This window comes from Rhinatrema bivittatum, chromosome 1 (assembly GCF_901001135.1).
Source record: "Rhinatrema bivittatum chromosome 1, aRhiBiv1.1, whole genome shotgun sequence".
Taxonomy (NCBI): domain Eukaryota; kingdom Metazoa; phylum Chordata; class Amphibia; order Gymnophiona; family Rhinatrematidae; genus Rhinatrema; species Rhinatrema bivittatum.
Genome location: NC_042615.1, coordinates 772,810,829 through 772,830,442, shown reverse-complemented (window position 1 = coordinate 772,830,442; position 19,614 = coordinate 772,810,829). Strand labels below are relative to the sequence as shown.

General features: G+C 46.0%; 1 protein-coding gene across 3 annotated transcripts in view; it reads left to right on the top strand.

The window, feature by feature from the left end:
• POLI (DNA polymerase iota) overlaps positions 1-9,074 on the top strand; it is a 112,473-nt gene extending 103,399 nt beyond the window's left edge. For all 3 annotated transcript variants that reach the window (XM_029579924.1, XM_029579932.1, XM_029579918.1), the window contains one exon: positions 7,044-9,074. In XM_029579924.1, coding sequence (XP_029435784.1) covers positions 7,044-7,550 — 507 coding nt within the window. In that variant the 3' untranslated portion in view covers positions 7,551-9,074. The remainder of the gene's footprint in view (positions 1-7,043) is intronic.
• Positions 9,075-19,614: the final 10,540 nt, after the last annotated feature.

Genomic DNA, 19,614 nt, shown 5'->3' with positions numbered 1-19,614 from the left:
AGAGATTCGGGACATCTTGGTACAGGAAGTAATAAAAAAAAAAAAAAAAAAAAAACCCAATGAAGCCACGAGCACCCATTCCATCGTCGAAGCAGTCTGAGGTAGATTATCCCACTTTTACACGGAATGGGCAAGAATTACATCAGACCGCTGGGTCTTAGAAGTGATCAAAGAATGGGTATGCACTGGAGTTCTTGCGCCCGGTCCGGGAGGTTTTTGTGGAGTCCCGAGTGGCCTTAAGTGTCAAGCGAGAGGTGGTCCGGGTGACTGTACAACGATTTCTCGAGCTCAAAGCTATTGTCACAGTTCTGGAGGCTCAACAAGGACGAGATCGGTACTCCATGTAGTTTGTGGTCCCAAAGAAGGAGGGCACATTTCGGCCCATCCTCGATCTGCAGAAGGTGAACCGTTGCCTTTGGGTTCCTCGCTTTCGTATGGAAACTCTGAGGACATTGATGGCCGCGGTTCGAAGGGGAGTTTCTCGGTTCTGTGGACCTCACAGAGGTGTATTTACACATTCCGATACAGCTGAATCACCAGAGGTTTCTGCGGTCCAAGGTCCTTGGACCTTGGACTGCAGACACTTCCAATTTCAAGCCCTCCCATTTGGTCTTGCAACAGCTCCTCGCACGTTCACCAAGGTGATGGTGGTGGTGGCGGCGGCCTTCCTTCGTCAGGAGGGAATCTTGATCCACCCGTACCTAGACGACTGGTTGATTCGCACAAAGTCTCAGGAGGACTGCGAGAGATCAATCCACATGGTGATGTTCACATTGTGATCCCTAGGATGGGTAATCAATGTGCAGAATAGTCACTTGGAACCCACTCAGAAGTTGATTTATCTCCTGAGCACAATTCGATACCTTGCTGTGCAAAGTGTTTCTAGCGGCGGACCAAACAGAGAAGTTGCAGGAACAAATACATTCCCTTCTTCGAAGGAACAATCCCACAGTGTGGCATCATCTTCAGGTCCTGGGCTCCATGGCTTCAACCTTGGACTTGGTTCCTTGGATGTTTGCTCACGTAAGACCTTTACAGCGTGTGCTTTTGTCTTGCTGGAGCCCTGTGTCGGAGCAATTCCATCTACCAATGCCTCTACTTCCGGAATCCAGAGCCAGTCTGTCGTGGCTGTCACTGGACAATCTGGAACGGGGGGTGGATTTGGACACTCCGAATTGGCTGATAATCTCCACCAATGCCAGACTCTCAGGTTGGGGAGTGGTGTGTGCAGACAGGTCCGCCCAAGGGCTCTGGTCGGCAATGAAAAGATCCTGGTCCATAAACCGACTCGAGACCAGGGCTGTACGTCTGGCCCTGCGGGCGTTTCTTCCCTGGATCCAGGGCAGAATGGTGCGAGTTTTCTCAGACAATGCGACAACTGTGGCATACATCAACCGGCAAGGCAGGACTCTAAGTTCCGTCGTAGCACTGGAGGCACGTCTTCTGTTCACCTAGGCAGAGCGTCATCTCGAGGGCATTGCCGCATCCCTTGTCGCGAGAGTAGAGAATGTGCAAGCCAGTTATCTCAGCCGTCAGCAACTAGACCCAGGGAAATGGGAACTCTCTCTCGAGGCGTGGAATCTCATTTGCACCAGATGGGAAACTCCTCAGCTGGATCTGATGGCAATGCAGGCGAACGCAAAAATAGTTCGTTTTTCAGCCGTCGCCGAGAACAGGGCTCGATGGGCATATACGCTCTCGTGTGTCCTTGGCCCACGGGAATTCTTCTGTATGCCTTCCCGCCCTGGCCCCTCATAGGTCGGCTTCTCCGTCGCATAGTGCGGCACCTGGGAAGGGTGATTCTGGTGGTGCCGGAGTGGCCATGTCATCTGTGGTTCGCCGATCTGGTATGCTTGGCTCTAGTGGGTCCATTTCAGCTGGCTCATCTAACGCATCTGTCCCGTCAGGGGCCCATATTTTCGGATCGGGAGGATCGCTTTTCTCTCACGACTTGGTTTTTGAGAGGTGACGTTTATGCTTGAGGGGTTATTCAGAACAAGTCATTTCCACCCTCCTACAGGCGAGACGTCCAGCCACCTCTTTGACCTATGTGAGAATTTGGAAGCTTTTTGAGACATGATGTCAGCGTTCCTGCGACCCTTTAGCCGGGCATGTTCCTCGGGTGTTTGACTTTCTGCAACAGGGCCTCGCTAAGGGCTTGGCATTCAGTTCCCTTCATGTACAAGTTGCAGCTCTAGGTGCCTTGCGGGGAAGCTTTGACAGTTGTTCGCTAGCAGCGCATCTGGATATTGCTCGGTTTCTTAAGGGGGTCAAACGTTTGCACCCTCCCATCCGTTCGGTGTGTCCGGATTGGAGTTTGAATTTAGTCCTGCAAGTTCTGTATGACCTTCTTTCGAGCTCTTCGTGGAGTTTCCCTGAAAGATCTGACTTTGAAAACAGTGTTTTTGGTGGCCATTTGCTCGGCCGCCCATTTGCTCGGCCTGTCGGATCTCAGAGTTGCAAGCGCTGTCTTGTCGGGATCCTTTTCTTCGGATTTACGGTGATCGGGTATCATTACGTATGGTTCCGTCCTTTGTCCCTAAGGTGGTTTCAGCCTTTCTTGTCAATCAAACTGTGGAGATTCCGGGGTTTCCTAACTGGTCCCGGGAGTCTTCTCAGAACAGAGACCTTCATCTTTTGGATGTGCGGCGTGCCTTATTGTGTTATCTGGAGGATACCAATGATTTCAGAAGTTCCGATCATTTGTTCGTTCTCTTTGGTGGCCCAAAGAAGGAGGACAAAACATCAAAGGTGATCATATCTCGGTGGATTAAGGAAGCCATTTGCACAGCATACGTAGCCCGAGGGCGTCAGATGCCTTTGGGTCTCAGAGCTCATTCCACTAGGGCTCAGGCTACTTCCTGGGCAGAGTGTCAGTTACTGTCGCCCCAGGAGATCTGTAGTGCGGCGGTATGGTAGTCTATTCACACTTTTACGAAACATTACCGATTGGACATTAAGGCTTCTGATGAACCGTCCTTCAGGGAGAGTGTGCTTCGTGTGGGTCTTTCAGGTTCCCGCCCAGTGTAGGGTGGCTTGGGTACATCCCACTTTTCTGGACTGATCTGGGTATGTTCAGGAAATGAAAATTGGTTCTTACCTGCTAATTTTTGTTTCTGTAATACCACAGATGAGTCCAGAGGGCCACCCCTTTCTTCAGATACCGAAAGACTGTCTTGGTCAGAACCTGCTTACGTTTTTTATTGTTGAAGCTCCTTTTTTGCAGACATGACTCATGGAGCAGTTTTTAGCAGTTGTTCGGGCTGGTTTTTGCCAGCGGCGAAGTGGTAGTCCGGAAATTTTGGTTGGGTGCTACCCTTCGTTATTTAGTTTTGTTAGCATGGGCTTGGGTACAGGTCAATACTGAGTGACTGCAGGTGGCACTCTCGTTATGTAGCAGTGCCCAAAGTTCTAAATGTTAACTGACTCCACCTGCTGGTAGGGATACACAACTCACTTTTCTGGACTGATCTGTGGTATTACAGGAACAAAAATTATCAGGTAAGAACCAATTTTCATCTCTAACACTAAATTTTCAAAAGGGAAACTTTGATAAAATGAGGAAATAGAAAAAAAAACCTGAAAGGTACAGCTGCAAAAGTTAAGTGTATAACAGACGTGGACATTGTTTAAAAATACAATCTTAGAAGCGCAGTTCAGACACATTCCATGCATTATGAAAGCTGGAAAGAAGGCAAAATGATTACCAGCATGGCTAAAAGAGGAGGTAAAAAAAAAATCTTTCAAAAATTGGAAGAGGGTTCTATCTGAAGACAATAGAAAAAAAACATAAGCATTGTCAAGGTAAGTAAAACATTGATAAGGTAGGCTAAGAAAGAATTTGAAATGAAGTTGGAAATTATCAGGTAAGTATACATTTCTCCATTTTCAATAATTGGTAAATATATAATGGTACTGCCCAACCATATTTTAAATTATAAATCCAATAAATATAATCACCTATAAAACAATTTTAAATAACTTTAATTTTTAGTTCATTCTATATACTTTTATTTCTGGTCCACTACCAGTCTATTCTTTGGCTTTTAAGTACAATTGTAGAAATAATATTTTTGGAAGAAGGTTGTTGGTTTCATATTATATACCATTACTTCCCGGTAATGAGCTAGATTTTGGTTTAATCATTAACTTCCAACCTCCTTCCATTGTATGTGATATAAGTGCACAAAGCCTATAAACTTGAAAAGCTAAAACAGCTTCAGTGAATGATCCGTGATTATAATGTTTCAGTATCTGTCTGTATTTATATTAAACAACATTGCCGAACTGATGTAAAACCAAAATGGCTATACAGCCCTATCCAGACACGTTGCCAGTCTTATGAGAAGACCGAGATAGCTTACTACCCTCCCAATGTGGCCATGTTTGACGCTGAATCCTTCTTCAGGGGATGTTCAGATGTTCCTGAAGTAGAACCATAGGTCCTAGCAGCCCGCGGCCGAATCTCCGGCAGCTTGTGGACCTTATTCTCGCCGAGTGACTTGATAATCTGGTCCAGATCATCTCCAAAGAGTAATTTCCCTTTGAAAGGGTAGGGAGCCCAACTGGGACTTGGAGGAGGAATCCGCCAACCAGTTGTGGAGCCACAGGAGGCGTCTGGCCGAGACTGCTGAAATCATAGACCTGGCCAGAACTCGGAGCAAGTCATATAGCACATCTGCCCCATACGCTATCAAGGTCTCCAGGCGGTCAGCCTGCTGCGCTTCAGCAGGAGACAGCTCTTGTGTACTGACGAGCTGTTGGACCCATCGGAGTCCTGCCCGTTGTGTGAGGGAACTACAAATCGTGGCTCTGATGCCCAGAGCCGACACCTTGAAGATTCTTGAGATACACCTCTAGCTTTTTATCCTGCATATCCTGTAGAGCAGCACCTCCCGTCACCAGAATGGTAGTGTGTTTCGTCACTGCAGATACCGCCGCGTCCAGTTTGGGAACCTTGAGAAGCTCCAGAAAATCATCTGGGAGGGGGTATAGCTTATCTATAGCTCTACCCACCTTGAGGGAGGCTTCAGGGGAATCCCGTTCCCGGGTCAGCAATTGCAGCAGCGTAGGATGGGAAGGTAAAGACCTCGATGGTGGACGCAGACCTGAGAGCACGGGGTCCCCCTTCTTAGCTGGTGGAGAAGACCCTAGAGGGTCTTGTGGATCCTCAATATCCAATTCCTGCACGACATATGGGATGAGCAGATCCAACTCATCCCTCTGGAAGAGACGCAGTACCCCCTTCCATCCCCTTCCATCTGAGCCATCAGAGAGGGTTCGTCCAGGTCTGGGTCCGGGATAGGGCCTCGAGGAAGAGGAGCCAAGCCCCCGGAGGATGATGGACCACGCGGACCCTGGAGGCACCTTGGTGAACCCCAGGTCCTGAGGCCCCCCCTCCCTGAGGGCATCCCGGAGGCCCCGGGGATCAGCCATCCTGCTCACCTTAGGAGGGGGAGGCCCTGTTAGATCTTGCTGCTGTTCCATTGTGCATTAAAAACACAAAATCCACCGAAAATAGAGGTGGTCCAGAAGAAGGCACCGAGGGGTAGGCATTGTGCATTAAAAGCACAAAGTCTGCCGAAAATGGAGGTGGTCCAGAAGAAGGCACTGAGGGGGGGGGGGGGTGTCTCCTGCGGGTGTACAAGGGTCCAGGGGGTTGACAGGGGTCAGGATCGGCAGCAGCCCTGAAAAACTGGCATCCGAATCGTCCCCTGGCTGCTCTGGAGCAGTCTGCTCAGAATCAAAGATGGCCACCGTTCCTGCGCTGGGCAGGATTGGAGCCAGCCTCTGTGCATCAAGGCACGCCATTGCGCGCAAAACTGCTCGTCCTGCGGGCCGCGAGGAACCCTCCCCCCAGGGAGGCATCTTGTGCAGATCCCCTCACGGGAGAGCCGGGAACCGGGCTCTCTGCACACGCAGCACCTCGAGGACCACGGCATGGATCTATGAGCTGAGCCGCCAACGAATCGCTGGTGAGTGGCTGTGAGTAGCAAGGAAAAAACCCCTCTGCAGCACTACTCCTCCCCGACCTGCCTGAATTGATATTAACACCACACAGAGGAACGTCACGTCTCTGTGGAAGCTGCCCCGAGACAAAACGACTTCTCAGGGCAGCGGGTCGGCTCGAAGGAAAAGGGGGAGAGGTTGGACCACCAACTTGCACCCCGGAGCTTACAAATCTAACCTGCAAATTAAGAAAGGTACAAAAACTTACCCCCACAAAGCAAATACAGCAATGGAGACTGAAAAACAACTCTTCCTGCAAGTTAGATTGCTGGACCCTAGACAAGGGTCTGAGCTTTCCCTGTCTTTATTTATTTATTTTTACTATTCTCTGTTAACCTTGATCCATGTTAAGATAGGAAGGAAGCTAAGAAATTTGGGTTCAGCCACTCTCATCTGCTGGAGTCAGAAGAATACTGAAGGATAACAGAGGGTGCACTAGCTTATATGGGAGCACCCTTCAAAATTTTCTCTGACTCCATCTTCTGGAAGGGGGACATAACCCACTGTCTGGACTGATCCGGGTACGTATAGGGAACCGTGATTATAATGTTTCAGTGTCTGTTTGTATTTATATTAAACAACATTGCCGAACTGATGTAAAACAAAAATGGCTATACAGCCCTATCCAGACGTGTTGCCAGTCTTATGAGAAGACCGAGATAGCTTACTACCCTCCCAACGTGGCCACGTTTGACGCCGAATCCTTCTTCAGGGGATGTTCAGATGTTCCTGTGCCTTCTACATCTTGTGTAACTCGCCCGTGCCGTTTTTATCAAGTTGTACCTATATTAATCCATATCACGTGATAATTATACTTAAATGCCAAAGAATAGACTGGTAATGGACTAGAAATAAAAGTATATTGAATGAATTAAAAATTAAGGTTATTTAAAATTGTTTTATAGGTGATTATATTTATTGGATTTATAATTTAAAGTATCACTTATTGTGGTGGATTATATGTAGGTATATCACAACCATACTTTAAATCATATAAATATTTTCATTCAATTTAATATATTTATTTTCTACAGGAAAATTTAATTGCTGCCATAGAAGATCTTTCACAGACCAAGGACGAATGTTTGTATTTGATTCCTGGTGCAATCGCACATACCAGAGAGCCTGAAATGAAAGGCTCGCACATACCAGATGATACTGAAATGAAAGGAATCCATGAATTCCCATTTCAACAACTTCCTGTTGGCATTGATTGGGAAGTCTTCAGTCAACTTCCAGGGGACATTAAGAAGGAAATTCTGTCTAACACAAGTGAAAGAGGAAACTCTACAGGCAGCACATTTAGTCAAACATCCCCATTGTCTAAAGGAATGCAGTCATTTTTTGCACACCAAAAAAAGGAGATTACATCTTCATACTCCAGGATAGATGACCATAATAGAGATTCTGTGGCATGCAGTAAAACTCCCAAATTAATTCTCCAGAGGAGTCCCCAGAACTCCTGCCTAGACCAAGTCATATCACCTGCACCCAGGAAGACCAGTTGGGTCTGGAAACAGTACTTCTTGATGAATGTATGAGTCAAACATCACAGACTCTCCATTCTGCAAGTGTGCAGCCAGTAAATATTAACTTGCAAAGCCAACTATTGTTGAAAACAGCCCCTTTTACAGTTGATCATATGCAACCTAGAGATGCAGGCTCTGAATTTGATCCTCTTGTGAATCCATTGGAGATAAAACTTGGAGAAGGAACCACTTTTCCCTCTAATGTTGACCTCAAGATTTTTTCAGAACTACCATCAGAAGTGCAAAATGAATTAATAGCCGAATGGAAAAGACAAGAGCTCACTTCCAAAATACCTGTAAATAAACATGAGAAAAAAATGAAAGTAACTAAAGGAAAAAAAAAATCCATTCCAAGGTCCCCTTTGTCTAACAGTTTACTGAAGTATTTTAAACCAAACTAATCACTGAATATAGAAAAGCACTGAAAACTGGCAGGTGTAGAACACTGGCAATGGGGATAACCAACAGTAGCATCTTGTAGAGAAGAACACTGGATTGATACAAGGTGTATATCTGTGTATGTTGAACAGCCTGAGAGGCAAATGAGCAAGTTTTATGTCGTGTTTTATTCTTTTGCAAGTTATTTATCAGCCTTATACTAAACAATTTAAAGAGCAGGTGTTTTGCTAAGAGAAAGGAATGGGGGTTCCTGAAAGTGCTTTTAGTTTTGAGGTACAGAGATTCAGAGTGCATGGGGGCAGTTCCAGATTCAGTGGGTTATGCTCAGCAATAGGTAAAATAAGAATAAATACAAATATTCCAGAGCAATAAATACACAAAATAATTCACACTATGATTTTCTGCTCAAATCAATATAAAAAATATTAATCTTGTTAAAAAAAAATACCAACTTCATTAAATTTTGCTGAATAAGGCGGACTCGCATAGGGTTCTTGGAATTAAAATATTGATTATTATTATGAACCATCAAGAATGCAGCAAAAGGGCTTATGAGTATAATACCCGTTTTTCACTCCCTTTAAAGTCCTTCAAACCAGCCGCTCAGTGTTTTCATCATCCTTCCTTAATCCATTTTATATAATTTTTATTTATATGCATTTAAAATCAAACACTGGCACTGAACTTTCAAACTTATGCAAGTGTAATGGCTTCCTGATGACTTCCTTCAGAGGCAAGATTACATTTTTTGATATTGACTTGAGCAGAAAATCATAGTGTGAGATTAAAATAAAACAAACTTGTCACTGGAGCATGCAGTATTTTTTCTTAAACATAAATGAGCCCCCTTGGTTTCAAAAGTGTGTTAATGGATATATTATTTGATGTTATTTTCAGAATAGCTAATTTTTCAATACTTTGGAGTCAGATGTACTAAAGTATGTTTCACATTTTGTATCTATGGGGGGAAAAACTTAGTAGTATGGCCTTTTCTTAGTATTCCTTCTCATAATTAATGCCTGATGTTTGTTTTATTTGTATATGTTTGTTGCAATTATTGTATTTATAGTTTGTACATTACCTTGAACTTTGTAGAAAGGTGATCCAAAGCCTAAATAAACAATTCTTTTTAATTAATATACAAATCTTTTCTATGGCAAGTGACTGTAGTAAATTATTTTATCATCAAGACATAATGTACATATGTTATATGCCATAATATTATTTTTTTCCATATATTCATGTTATAATTGTTACCATGTTATAATTGTTATCTTGTTATCATGTTATAATGTAAAATAGGGCAGAACTCGCCCTATCCGCCCAGTTACCTGTAAACCAATGTGATATCTCGATCGAATGTCGGTATATAAAAGAAATAAAATAAATAAATAGTATTAATTACTGAAGGTATAAATGTGGTACCAACGATCACAAGTACAAAAGAAACTATAATTGGTACCTAATTTAATAAAATTATATTTATTGCAATTATCAAAAATCTACAAAGAAGAAATTGTTTTTTCATACATTATCATCAACCCTCATTCACATAAAAAATCCCCCACATTTCCAGATATATCATATCCCACATTACCAAATACATCATATACCTACTAGGACCCTAGTTTCAACGACTCATGGTCGTGTTCTTCAGATACCCACCCGTTAAGAACAAACCCAACAATCAATAGTAATAATTTAATACAATCAAATAATCGCACAAATATTGTGCTTTATATAAGTTGTCAACTATGATTTTTGAAAAATCCATATTGTATCTAAAATATAAAGAAAACAACCATTATTTATTTATTTATGGTCTTTGCCAATATATAAAAATAAAAATATCTAACTCAAAAGAAAATATTTACTGTAATTGGGTGTAATGCCAAATAGTATCTTCACAATACCGGACCCATTTAGGCAACACTATATTCAACGTAATTCCTAGAAAATAGCAGCTAACATCCAAGGTGTAAAAAGAAAAAAAATTTTGAAAAAACTGTCTTTGAAACTGAGAAGAAATTTCTGTGGGGAAAACCATGATTCTGAGACCCGCTCCCTCCCCTGACATCATCGCAAACAGAGCCGGGCAGTTTGAAAGGCACCAAGCAAGCACCCCTTCGTGCAACCCTTTGTGTTATTTCTTTAATATGCTCCTTGTTATACCTTTTGCTTAATTGTTAAGAACTTTGATTTTGATGGTTTTATTTTTGTAATCTCTTAGCCTCAGGTACAAAAATTTTAGATTGTAAGCCCTTTTAGGGGATAGTGAATTACCTATTGTACGTTATTGTAAACCGATGTGATATCTCTTTTTGAAATGAACACCGGTATATAAAAATCATAAATAAATAAATAAATAAAAATAAACAAAAAAATATATTAATATTTTCAAGATCCACATCTATCTACCAAATTAATATTTGAGCTTATCCGAACAATTTTGACAGTATTGAACTTCACCATCCATTATCCGACAGGATCAATTATTCTTAAATATCTGTAAATTTACTTAAAAATACCATTAAGGATTATCTAAAAATAACATAGAAAAATTTGCAGCTTAAATATAATATGGTTTTACTAACTATCCCAAATAAATCTTCCAAAAATACATACATATCAATATTTAAAATATTTTTCCTAGAGTTCACAGCTTCAACAAACGTGTCTTCTACTCCAAAAAACACTGCATATGCGAACTGTATTCGATCTGTCTTTTATATATAGCTTGAAGGAACCACCTACCAATATGTAAACCACTACTATTGGACCACTTAACTCCAATCAAAAATACAGTTTACTATTCATCTCAACTATCCAAGCTTAAACGGCCAGCTTGCCCATAATGTTAAAGAAAGATTCTGCACTCGATGTCAACATTTAGACCCATAGATTCAACTGTATGCCACTCATAAATGAATCTTTTTTCTTTGCATATTAATAATTTAGAAGTGTCATCTCCTCTATTGAAGACAACCTGGGTAATAACAAATAATCTTAGATCTTCAATACAGTCTCTCATTGTTTCCTAATGGTTGACCAATGGGGCTCCATCTTTCTTAGTACGAATGCAGTTTAGATGTTCTAAGATACGTGTTCACATTTTTCTTTTAGTTTGCCAATATATAAACGGTCACAAGGACATCTAATTGCTTATATCACCTGGGATGTATGACAGTCGTATTTAGTTGGAAGTTTATAAATGCGATGTTGATTCTTAACAAAAATTTGAGATACATCTACATATAAACACTATTTAGTTATTTTAGAATCTTTAAATAGGCTATTTTCCCAGGAGAAGCAGGATGGTAGTCCTCACAGATGGATGACATCATCAGATGGAGCCCTGTCACGGAATACTTTTGTCAAAGTTTTTAGAACTTTGACTGGCACATTAAGCATGCCCAGCATGCCACCACTGCCGCAGCCACATGGGGTCCCCCTTCAGTCTATTTTTTTTCTGCAGAGCTGTTGCCTTGTGGTTAGTGGAGCTCTGTGAGAACTTTATCCTCACAATTTCTTGAAGGAACAATTCAAAGTTTTTCTTCCAGTTTTTCCCTGCTCCAGTGTTCCCAGTCGCGAACAGATTCCTTCGGTGTTTGCTAAGTCTGTTTCGCATTTTTTTTATTGTCTGTTCCCGAGTGTCTACCTCCCAGTGGCTTATGGCCACCAACCGCACACGCCCTTTTTTATCATGGCGACCGGTTTTCGGAAGTGCCTGGAGTGTCCACGGACTATGTCCATAACGGACCAACACAACGTCTGAATACTGTGTCTTGGGCCTTCCCACGACGTCCGGTGTCCCAGCTGTGCTCAGATGACCCCCAAAGGCCAGCGCACCCGCCTGGACAAGATGGAGCCAAGTTTGGTTCCAAGCAATCTGCTCCATTGACTCTGGTACCAGGTACATCGAGTCGTGGGGATCAAACTGACTTGGGAACTTCACCTTCGAAGCCCTGCTGAGAGGATCAGGGACCAGAAGAGTATTGCCCCTCATCGGCATTGAGTCACGAAGACTTCTGCATAGTTTTCCTCGGCGCCGGAAAAAGGACTGGTCTGAACACCATGAGAAGTATTGACACCACTGACAGTCATCACCGTCCAGTGCCGTTGCCGACACCAGAGTGGCCTCGGCCGAAACACCTCTAAAGAGGCCCCGGGGAGAGGAGGCCCCCTCCTTCTCTGGACCTGGGAGTCCAGGGTGTTCCTCACAGATATCTGTGCCGGGCACTGAGCCTCCGTGGATGCTCCAGTGACTCCCAACCTGCCCTCCTACTCCAGGGTCGGTTTTGTCCACACCCTCATTTCAAGAGGAGTTGGACCACATGATTCAGCAGGCAGTGCTTAATGCCCTTCGGGGTCTCTAGCCGCCACTGACGCTGGCCCCCATACCGGCATCGGAACCGGCTGTTGTGTTCGTGCCTCTTCTCGCCCCTCGCTTCACCCTCTCTACCTTGGGAGTGACTCCCTTCGGCTCTGATGGACAGTTGCAGCCGCGGCTTCTCCCTGCCTCTTGGTCCCGGTGTCCCCGGGCTGGCTTGACGCTACAAATCCGCCATGTTTCTGATGACGTAAGGGCGTGCACTCCAGACTTTGTACCAGCAAGGGCGCAAACCTCGGGGGCATCCCCCCGTAGTGACGTCATCCATTTCCACTTTAAAAGGTCTTTGTTTGCTAACCTCTAACTAGTTAGCAAGGAACTCCAACAGGACTTGCTTCGGCAGTCCACGATACTTGCAACAACGATCCGAGACAGCTAGGGGAATCCTTCTCCATTGCTCGGCCTTTTCAAACTTACCAGGCGTACCCGCGCAACGGGGGCTCCGCTCTCTCTTCTTGATTTCAGATTGTCAAGACTGGATCCGGTACTCGCTCCTCGAGGTTCCTGCATACTCGGAAGACTCCTCATTGCCTGGAAGTGATCGCAGACGTGAACTCAGTGAGTTCTATTGTAGATAGGAATTGGTACTCTCTCCACGAGGGCCTACATTCCTATAGCTCTGAAGACTCCCTTCCTTCCAAGACGTTATCTTGGGTAACAGAGATTGAGAGTTATATTGGCAAGATTGCAGATAGGAACCGGTACTCGCTCCACAAGGGCCCATGTTTCTAAAATCCTTTACAGACTCTCTCTAGAAGCCATTTCATATACAGCTATTGTGAGTTCTTATTACAGACTGTTTATAGGAACCAGTGCTCGCCTATGGCTCCTGACCTGAATATATTGAAGACTCTCCGTGGCATAGAGACCATTGCAGACTACTATTGTGAGTGTACCATCTTGTATCCAGTATACCCTGTCTACTCACTACTTCTAGTCTCTCTCTACAGCTCAGCAATCCAGAGATTATATTCCAGTATCAGAAGGACTTCAGTCTTGCCGAACACATCGACTCACTACTGGTGAGTTCAGCTTCCCCTACTTGGTGGTCCAGCTTCCAGCTTAATAAAGAACTATTTGTGTTTATCTCATATTCTAGCCTAGCCAGTGGTTCCTCTCAGGATCTCCTCTTGGGGGTGCTGTCATCTGCCATCGGCCCAGGGATTTATCATGTCCTCTAAGTGGTCATTCCTTACACTACTATCACTCTGTGGGAGCCAACCACTACCGACCACTACCACCGCTTACGGAAGTATTTTATAGATAGCTATCTCTATGGGACTTGCCAGCAGCCTATATATAACAGATTGCTACTCCGTAGCGGAGGCATGATAGATTGCTATCTCCATAGCGAAGTACAATATATCTATTGTTAGCTCCTCTCCTCAGAAGAGTATCATTGTACAGATTGCCAACTCCTCTTCCTTGGGGAGTTGATCATTCTCAGATTGCTACCTCCTTCCTTTCAGGAGCATCTAACAGCAGTTCGCTAACAAGATTACTAACTCCGCCCTCCTGGCGGGTAAGCACTACAGATAACTAACTCCTCCCTTCTGGAGGAGCAGATTATGACAGATTGCCAACTCCTCCTCCTTTCAGGAGAAAAGCAGAATAGATTGCTATCTCCGCCCTCCTGGCGGGATGAGCGATAACAGATTGCTAACGCCTCCCCTCTGGAGGAGGAGAGCATAACACCGGCGCCCTCCATTTTGGCACCTCTGCTGGAAAGGCTGGACGTGCTGCTCGGTGCTTTGCTGACGCAGCCCATGCCAGCAGGCCTCTTGGTACCCTGCCCACAACCAGTGCCTCTTCCCGTCTTGATCCTGATTCCAGGCTCCTTGGAGGAGGAAGATGCGGCTCCTTGCCCGTTTCCACAGATGGAACCGCTGATGCCGGATCCCATCCCCAGGCCATTGGGCCTTCGGTGCCCCGATGTCCATCTCAGGTCCCAGGGCCCTCGATGCCGGCGCCACCGCTGTCAGTTCCACCTTTCCAACCATCTGTGCCCGCGCCCTATACTCTGGGTTTTAGCCTCCCTCCTCTATCCAAGCAGCTTATCGGTGAGGAAGAGGCCCCTTATGATCCATGGGAAAACATCTCCTCTGAACATTCCTCGGAGGCCTCCAAGGACCTTCTGTCAGAGCCTTCCCTACCAGAAGAGAGACGGCTCACCATCCCAGGAGATGGCGGAGACCATTCCCTTCTAACTTTTAACAGAAGAGGATGCCCGTCACAAGATGTTGGAGGTCCTCCAGTTTGTAAGCGCTCCTGAGGATGTGATGGCTGTCCCGGTGCATGAGGTTCTTTTGGACCTCCTTCACCATGTCTTATCATGTATTATCATACCATTACCTTGCACTACTGTGTCTTATTTATTTATTCTCTTGGTTACATACTACCGTTCCATTTTTATCATATCTTTCCATGCACTACTGTGTCTTATTTATTCCCTTGATCACTTATTTTTACCATCTCTTATTTATGTACCATCACATGTATCCACATAGGCTTATTTATTTACTCTACTATACTATTTTATTAATTGGAAGAAATGTATATATTGCATTGTTCAATTTTCCCCCTCTTCCAGCTCCCGATCCAGCTCCAAGTTAATCTTCCCTGTTTTATTGTAACTTTCTCACACACTGTATTGATTCACTGTATTTAAAGTTTCACAGTTTATTGGGAATATTGTTTATTACGTTACACTATGCTTTACACACATTGTTAATTGTAAACCGGGTTGATGTGATATCTGTCATGAAACTCGGTATAACAAAAATAATAAATAAATAAATAAATGTCTGGGAACACCCAGGTTCTTGGCTCCAGTCAATAAGAAAACGGATGCCACCTATCTAGTACAACAGGCCCTAGGCTTTCAGAAGAGCCAGTTGCCACATCAGTCGGTGGTAGTTGAATCAGCCCAGAAAAAGGCCAGAAGGACCCGCCCTCACTTCTCTGCCCCTCCAGGAAAAGACCACAGAACCTTAGACGCCCTGGGTCGAAGGGTTTTCCAGGGATCCATGCTTATCGCTCGCATAGTGGAATACCAATTGTACATGAACCAGTACAACAGGTAGCTCTGGAAACAAGTCCAGACGTTTACTGAGCCCCTGCCACAGCAATTTCAGGATGGCCTAAAATCCATCCTCCAGAAAGGACTGGAAGCTGGAAAACATGAAGTGAGAACGGCCTATGACGTTTTTGAGACAGCGTCAAGAGTCTCAACAGCAGGCATTAGTGCCAGATGCTGGGTCTGGTTAAAAGCTTCCGACCTTCGACCGGAGGTTCAAGAGAAACTGGCCGACCTACCCTGTACAGGACAAAACCTGTGTGGGGACAAAATCCGGGACACAGTGTCCCAACTCAAGGATCACAATGAGACCCTAAGTCAGCTATCAACTACCACCTCTGAGCCTCTTCGGCGACCTGTAGAGGTCCACATGAAGATACCAGGAAGCAGTTTTACAAGCAACAGAGATACTATCCTCCAGCCTCCTATGCTCATATAGCTCGGTCCTCCCAAAGAGGCCATCCTCGCCAACAAAGAGCACCTAGAGCTCAGCCAGCCTCCCAGCCTGGTCCTGCAGCTGGCTTTTGACTGGCATACAGAGAGCAGAAACCTATCCCCTTTGCCCGCACCGTCTGACCCACCTGTGGGAGGTTGTTTCTGCCAATTCATCAATTGGTTCCCAGTTACCACCAACCAATGGGTATTATCCATCATAGCATGAGGATACCGCCTGAATCTACTCACTATTCCTCCAGACTCCCCATCGTGGATTCTTGTGGAACACGCTTCTACCCTTGAGTTGGAACTCTCGCTTCTGCTATGGTCCAGAGGCGTGGAATCGATTCCCCGTGCTCAGCGAGGATGAGGGTTCTACTCCCGGTGTTTTCTCATCCCAAAGAGAACAGGCAGCCTTCGTCCCATCCTCGATCTTCGGACCTTAAACAGGATCCTTCGCAGAAAACGGTTCAGAATGGTATCCTTGGGTACTCTACTCCCGCTTCCGCATCAAGGGGAATGGCTCTGCTCTCTGGATCTACAGGACGCTTACGCGCACATTGTGATTTTTCCACCTCATCGCAAATATCTGTGCTTCGTAGTAGGCCACCGCACTTCCAATACAAGGTTCTCCCCTTTGGGCTGGTCTCCGCGCCCCAGGTTGTCACGAAGTGCATGGCAGTGGTGGGAGCACACTTGCACTGGAATGGGGTGCATGTGTTCCCATATCTGGACGACTGGCTCATCAAGAGTTCTTCAAAAGAGGGAACCAGTTCTTGAAAGTGATGTTGAGCATCCTCCAGTCACTTGGGTTCTTTGTGAACTACTCAAAATCCCAGCTGACTCCGTCCCAGCAACTAAACTTCATCGGGGCAGACCTGGACACCACGGTGGCCAAGGCGTTCCTTCCCAGTGAACGCATAGCTACCCTGGCCGGGCTGGCCACATTCATCTGTCGCCGGCAAACAGCCTCAGCTCACCTGCTCCTGAAGTTGCTGGGTCACATGGCATCGTCGGTGCACGTCACCCCCATGGCCTGCCTAGCCATGAGGATCACACAATGGACCCTACGATCTCAGTGGCACCAAGCCACTCATAGACTCTCAGCACTGGTCCACATAACCAAACCACTCCAGCTCTCCCTCGCCTGGTGGGCGCGAGAATCCAACTTCAGCAAGGGAATTCCCTCTCAGCCCCCGGCTGCTCAAGTGACCTTAACCATGGGCACCTCCAACCTAGGCTGGGGAGCCCATGTCAATGGTCTTACACACACAAGGGTTGTGGTCGAAAGCTGAGGCACGCTGCCAGGTAAACTTTCTGGAACTCTGGGCGATGCGGTATGCGCTCTACGCATTCCAGGACTGCCTGTCCAACAAAGTCATCTTGATCCAGATGGACAACCAGATGGCCATATGGTTCGTGAACAACCAGTGGGGCACAGGCTCTATCTCCTTTGCCAAGAGGTGGCATAGATATGGGCCTGGGCCCTGTCACGTTCCATGCTCCTGTGGGCCATCTACCTGGCAGGCACCGAGAATGTGGTAGCGCACAACCTCAGCCGGACATTCCAACTCCACGAGCGGACCCCTGTTTAGCGGACAGGATCTTCCACCAGTGGGGTCAGCCGAACGTGGATTCTGTTCCCTGCACGGGGACCAAAGGCATCCACGGCTGGTCTTCTTCACCCACTCCTGGAATGTGGGCCTCACCTGGAAGGTCATCTTCCTCGTAGTGGTTACTTCTGCTCGCAAAGTTAGTGAGCTGCAGGCTCTAGTGACCTATCTGCCTTACATGAGGTTTTTCCACGACAGGGTGTTGCTATGCACTCACCCTAAGTTCCTGCCAAAGTAGTGACTGACTTCCTCCTAAATCAGTCCATCGTGTTGCCCGCCTTTTTCCCAAGACCACACTCTCATCCAAGTGAGCGGGCTCTGCATACCTTGGACTACAAGCATGCTCTCACCTTTTATTTAGACTGCACCATAGCCCACAGGCAGTCTACCCAACTCTTTGTCTCCTTTGACAAAAATAGACTTGGAGTTGCAGTGGGCAAGCAGATCCTCTTAATTGGTTGGCGGACTGTATTGCTTTCTGCTAACAGCAAGCAGGCTTTCCACTCGAGGGCCAAGTGGAGAGCCATGGCGACATCAAAAGCACACTTCCAGGCAGTCCCTGTTGCCAAAATCTGCAGGACCGTGACGTGGAGCTCCCTCCATATCTTCGCAGCCTATTACTGCCTGGATAAGGATGGTCAACAGGACAGTGTCTTTGGCCAGTCTCACTTCTGTAATCTGTTTCCAGTGTAAGAACCCAATTCTTTCTACCTAGGGCCCAGTATGCTGTTCAGGCTGCCCCGTTGTTGCCAACAGCACCCCTGTTGATGTGCTTGTCTGTTGTCCTAGGGTGTTCCGGGAGCAGCCTGCAGCTTGTTATTCACCCATTTGTGAGGACTGCCACCCTACTTATCCTAGGAGAAAGCAGAATTGCTTACTTGTAACAGGTGTTATCCCAGGACAAGCAGGATGCTAGTCCTCACATATGGGTGACATCATTGATGGAGCCCTATCACGGAAAACTTTCTGTCAAAGTTTCTAGAAACTTTTGACCGGCATCCTGAGCCCACTGAGCATGCCCAGCATGCCATGATATTCTCAGCCACAGGGGTCTCCCTTCAGTCTTAATTTTTCCTCTCTGTTTTCAGCATTGCGGAGCAGGAGCCCTGTGTGAATTTCTTCACACAATTCTGACTAAAAATCAGATTAAAATTTCATTTTTTCTCACTCCCACATCAGGGTCTCTCTTTAACCACCGGCCGGTGAGTAGAATATTCCTTCCGACTCTTATTGAGTTTACAAAACTTTTAGTCATACATCCATCGACAGCTGTCATTGTGATCATGGCTACAGGTTTTAAAAAATGCCCCAAATGTAATCGAACGATGTCAATTACAGATCCACACCTTGAGTGTGTTCTTTGTTTGGGTCAGTCCCATGATGTCTCATCGTGCCCAAAATGTGCGGAAATCACTGCTAAAGGTCGGAAAGCACGGCAAGAAAAGATGGAACATTTGTTCCATATCGACGTCCATCCATTCGTCTCCGGCCGTAGTGTCGAAAAGGATAATTCTTAAAAAGCGTCGTCTGGAGGGTTCGGGGGACCGGTCGTCACCGACCTCGTCCACGGCATCGACAAAGTCAACATCGGGCCTTGAAAAAGCCATGGAGCAACGTTCTAAACATCGGCATCGACATTCTTCGATTCCGGAATCCCTACTATCTCCGAAAAGTCAGGAGCCAAGCGACCTCGGCTTCAAGAGACACACTGAGGCCTTTGACACCGAGGCGTTCCCCACCTCTTGAAGTGCCGGACATCGAGCCACCACAGGGCCCTGTGATAGAGCCGATGACGCCCCCACCGCCACCACGTATAGCTGCTCTGCCTGCATCAGCTATTACGGAGGAACTGAGCGGATTCATCCGCCAGGCGGTGCAAGAAGTGCTCCAGGAACATCGACCATCGACACTGATGCAGATACCCTCGCCGAAGCCAACACCATTGCTGATGCCGGTGCCCGCACCAATACCGGTGCATCGCCGATGCTGGTGCCCGCACCAATGCTGGTGCCCACACCGATGCCGGGACCATCCCCGAAGACAAGACAAGCACCGATGCCGGGACCAGCACCAATGCCGATCCCGATGACATTTCCAATGCCAGTACCCACGCCTGGGGCTCCAGAGCAACCGGACATCTCAATTTTTTAAATGCTAATGGAT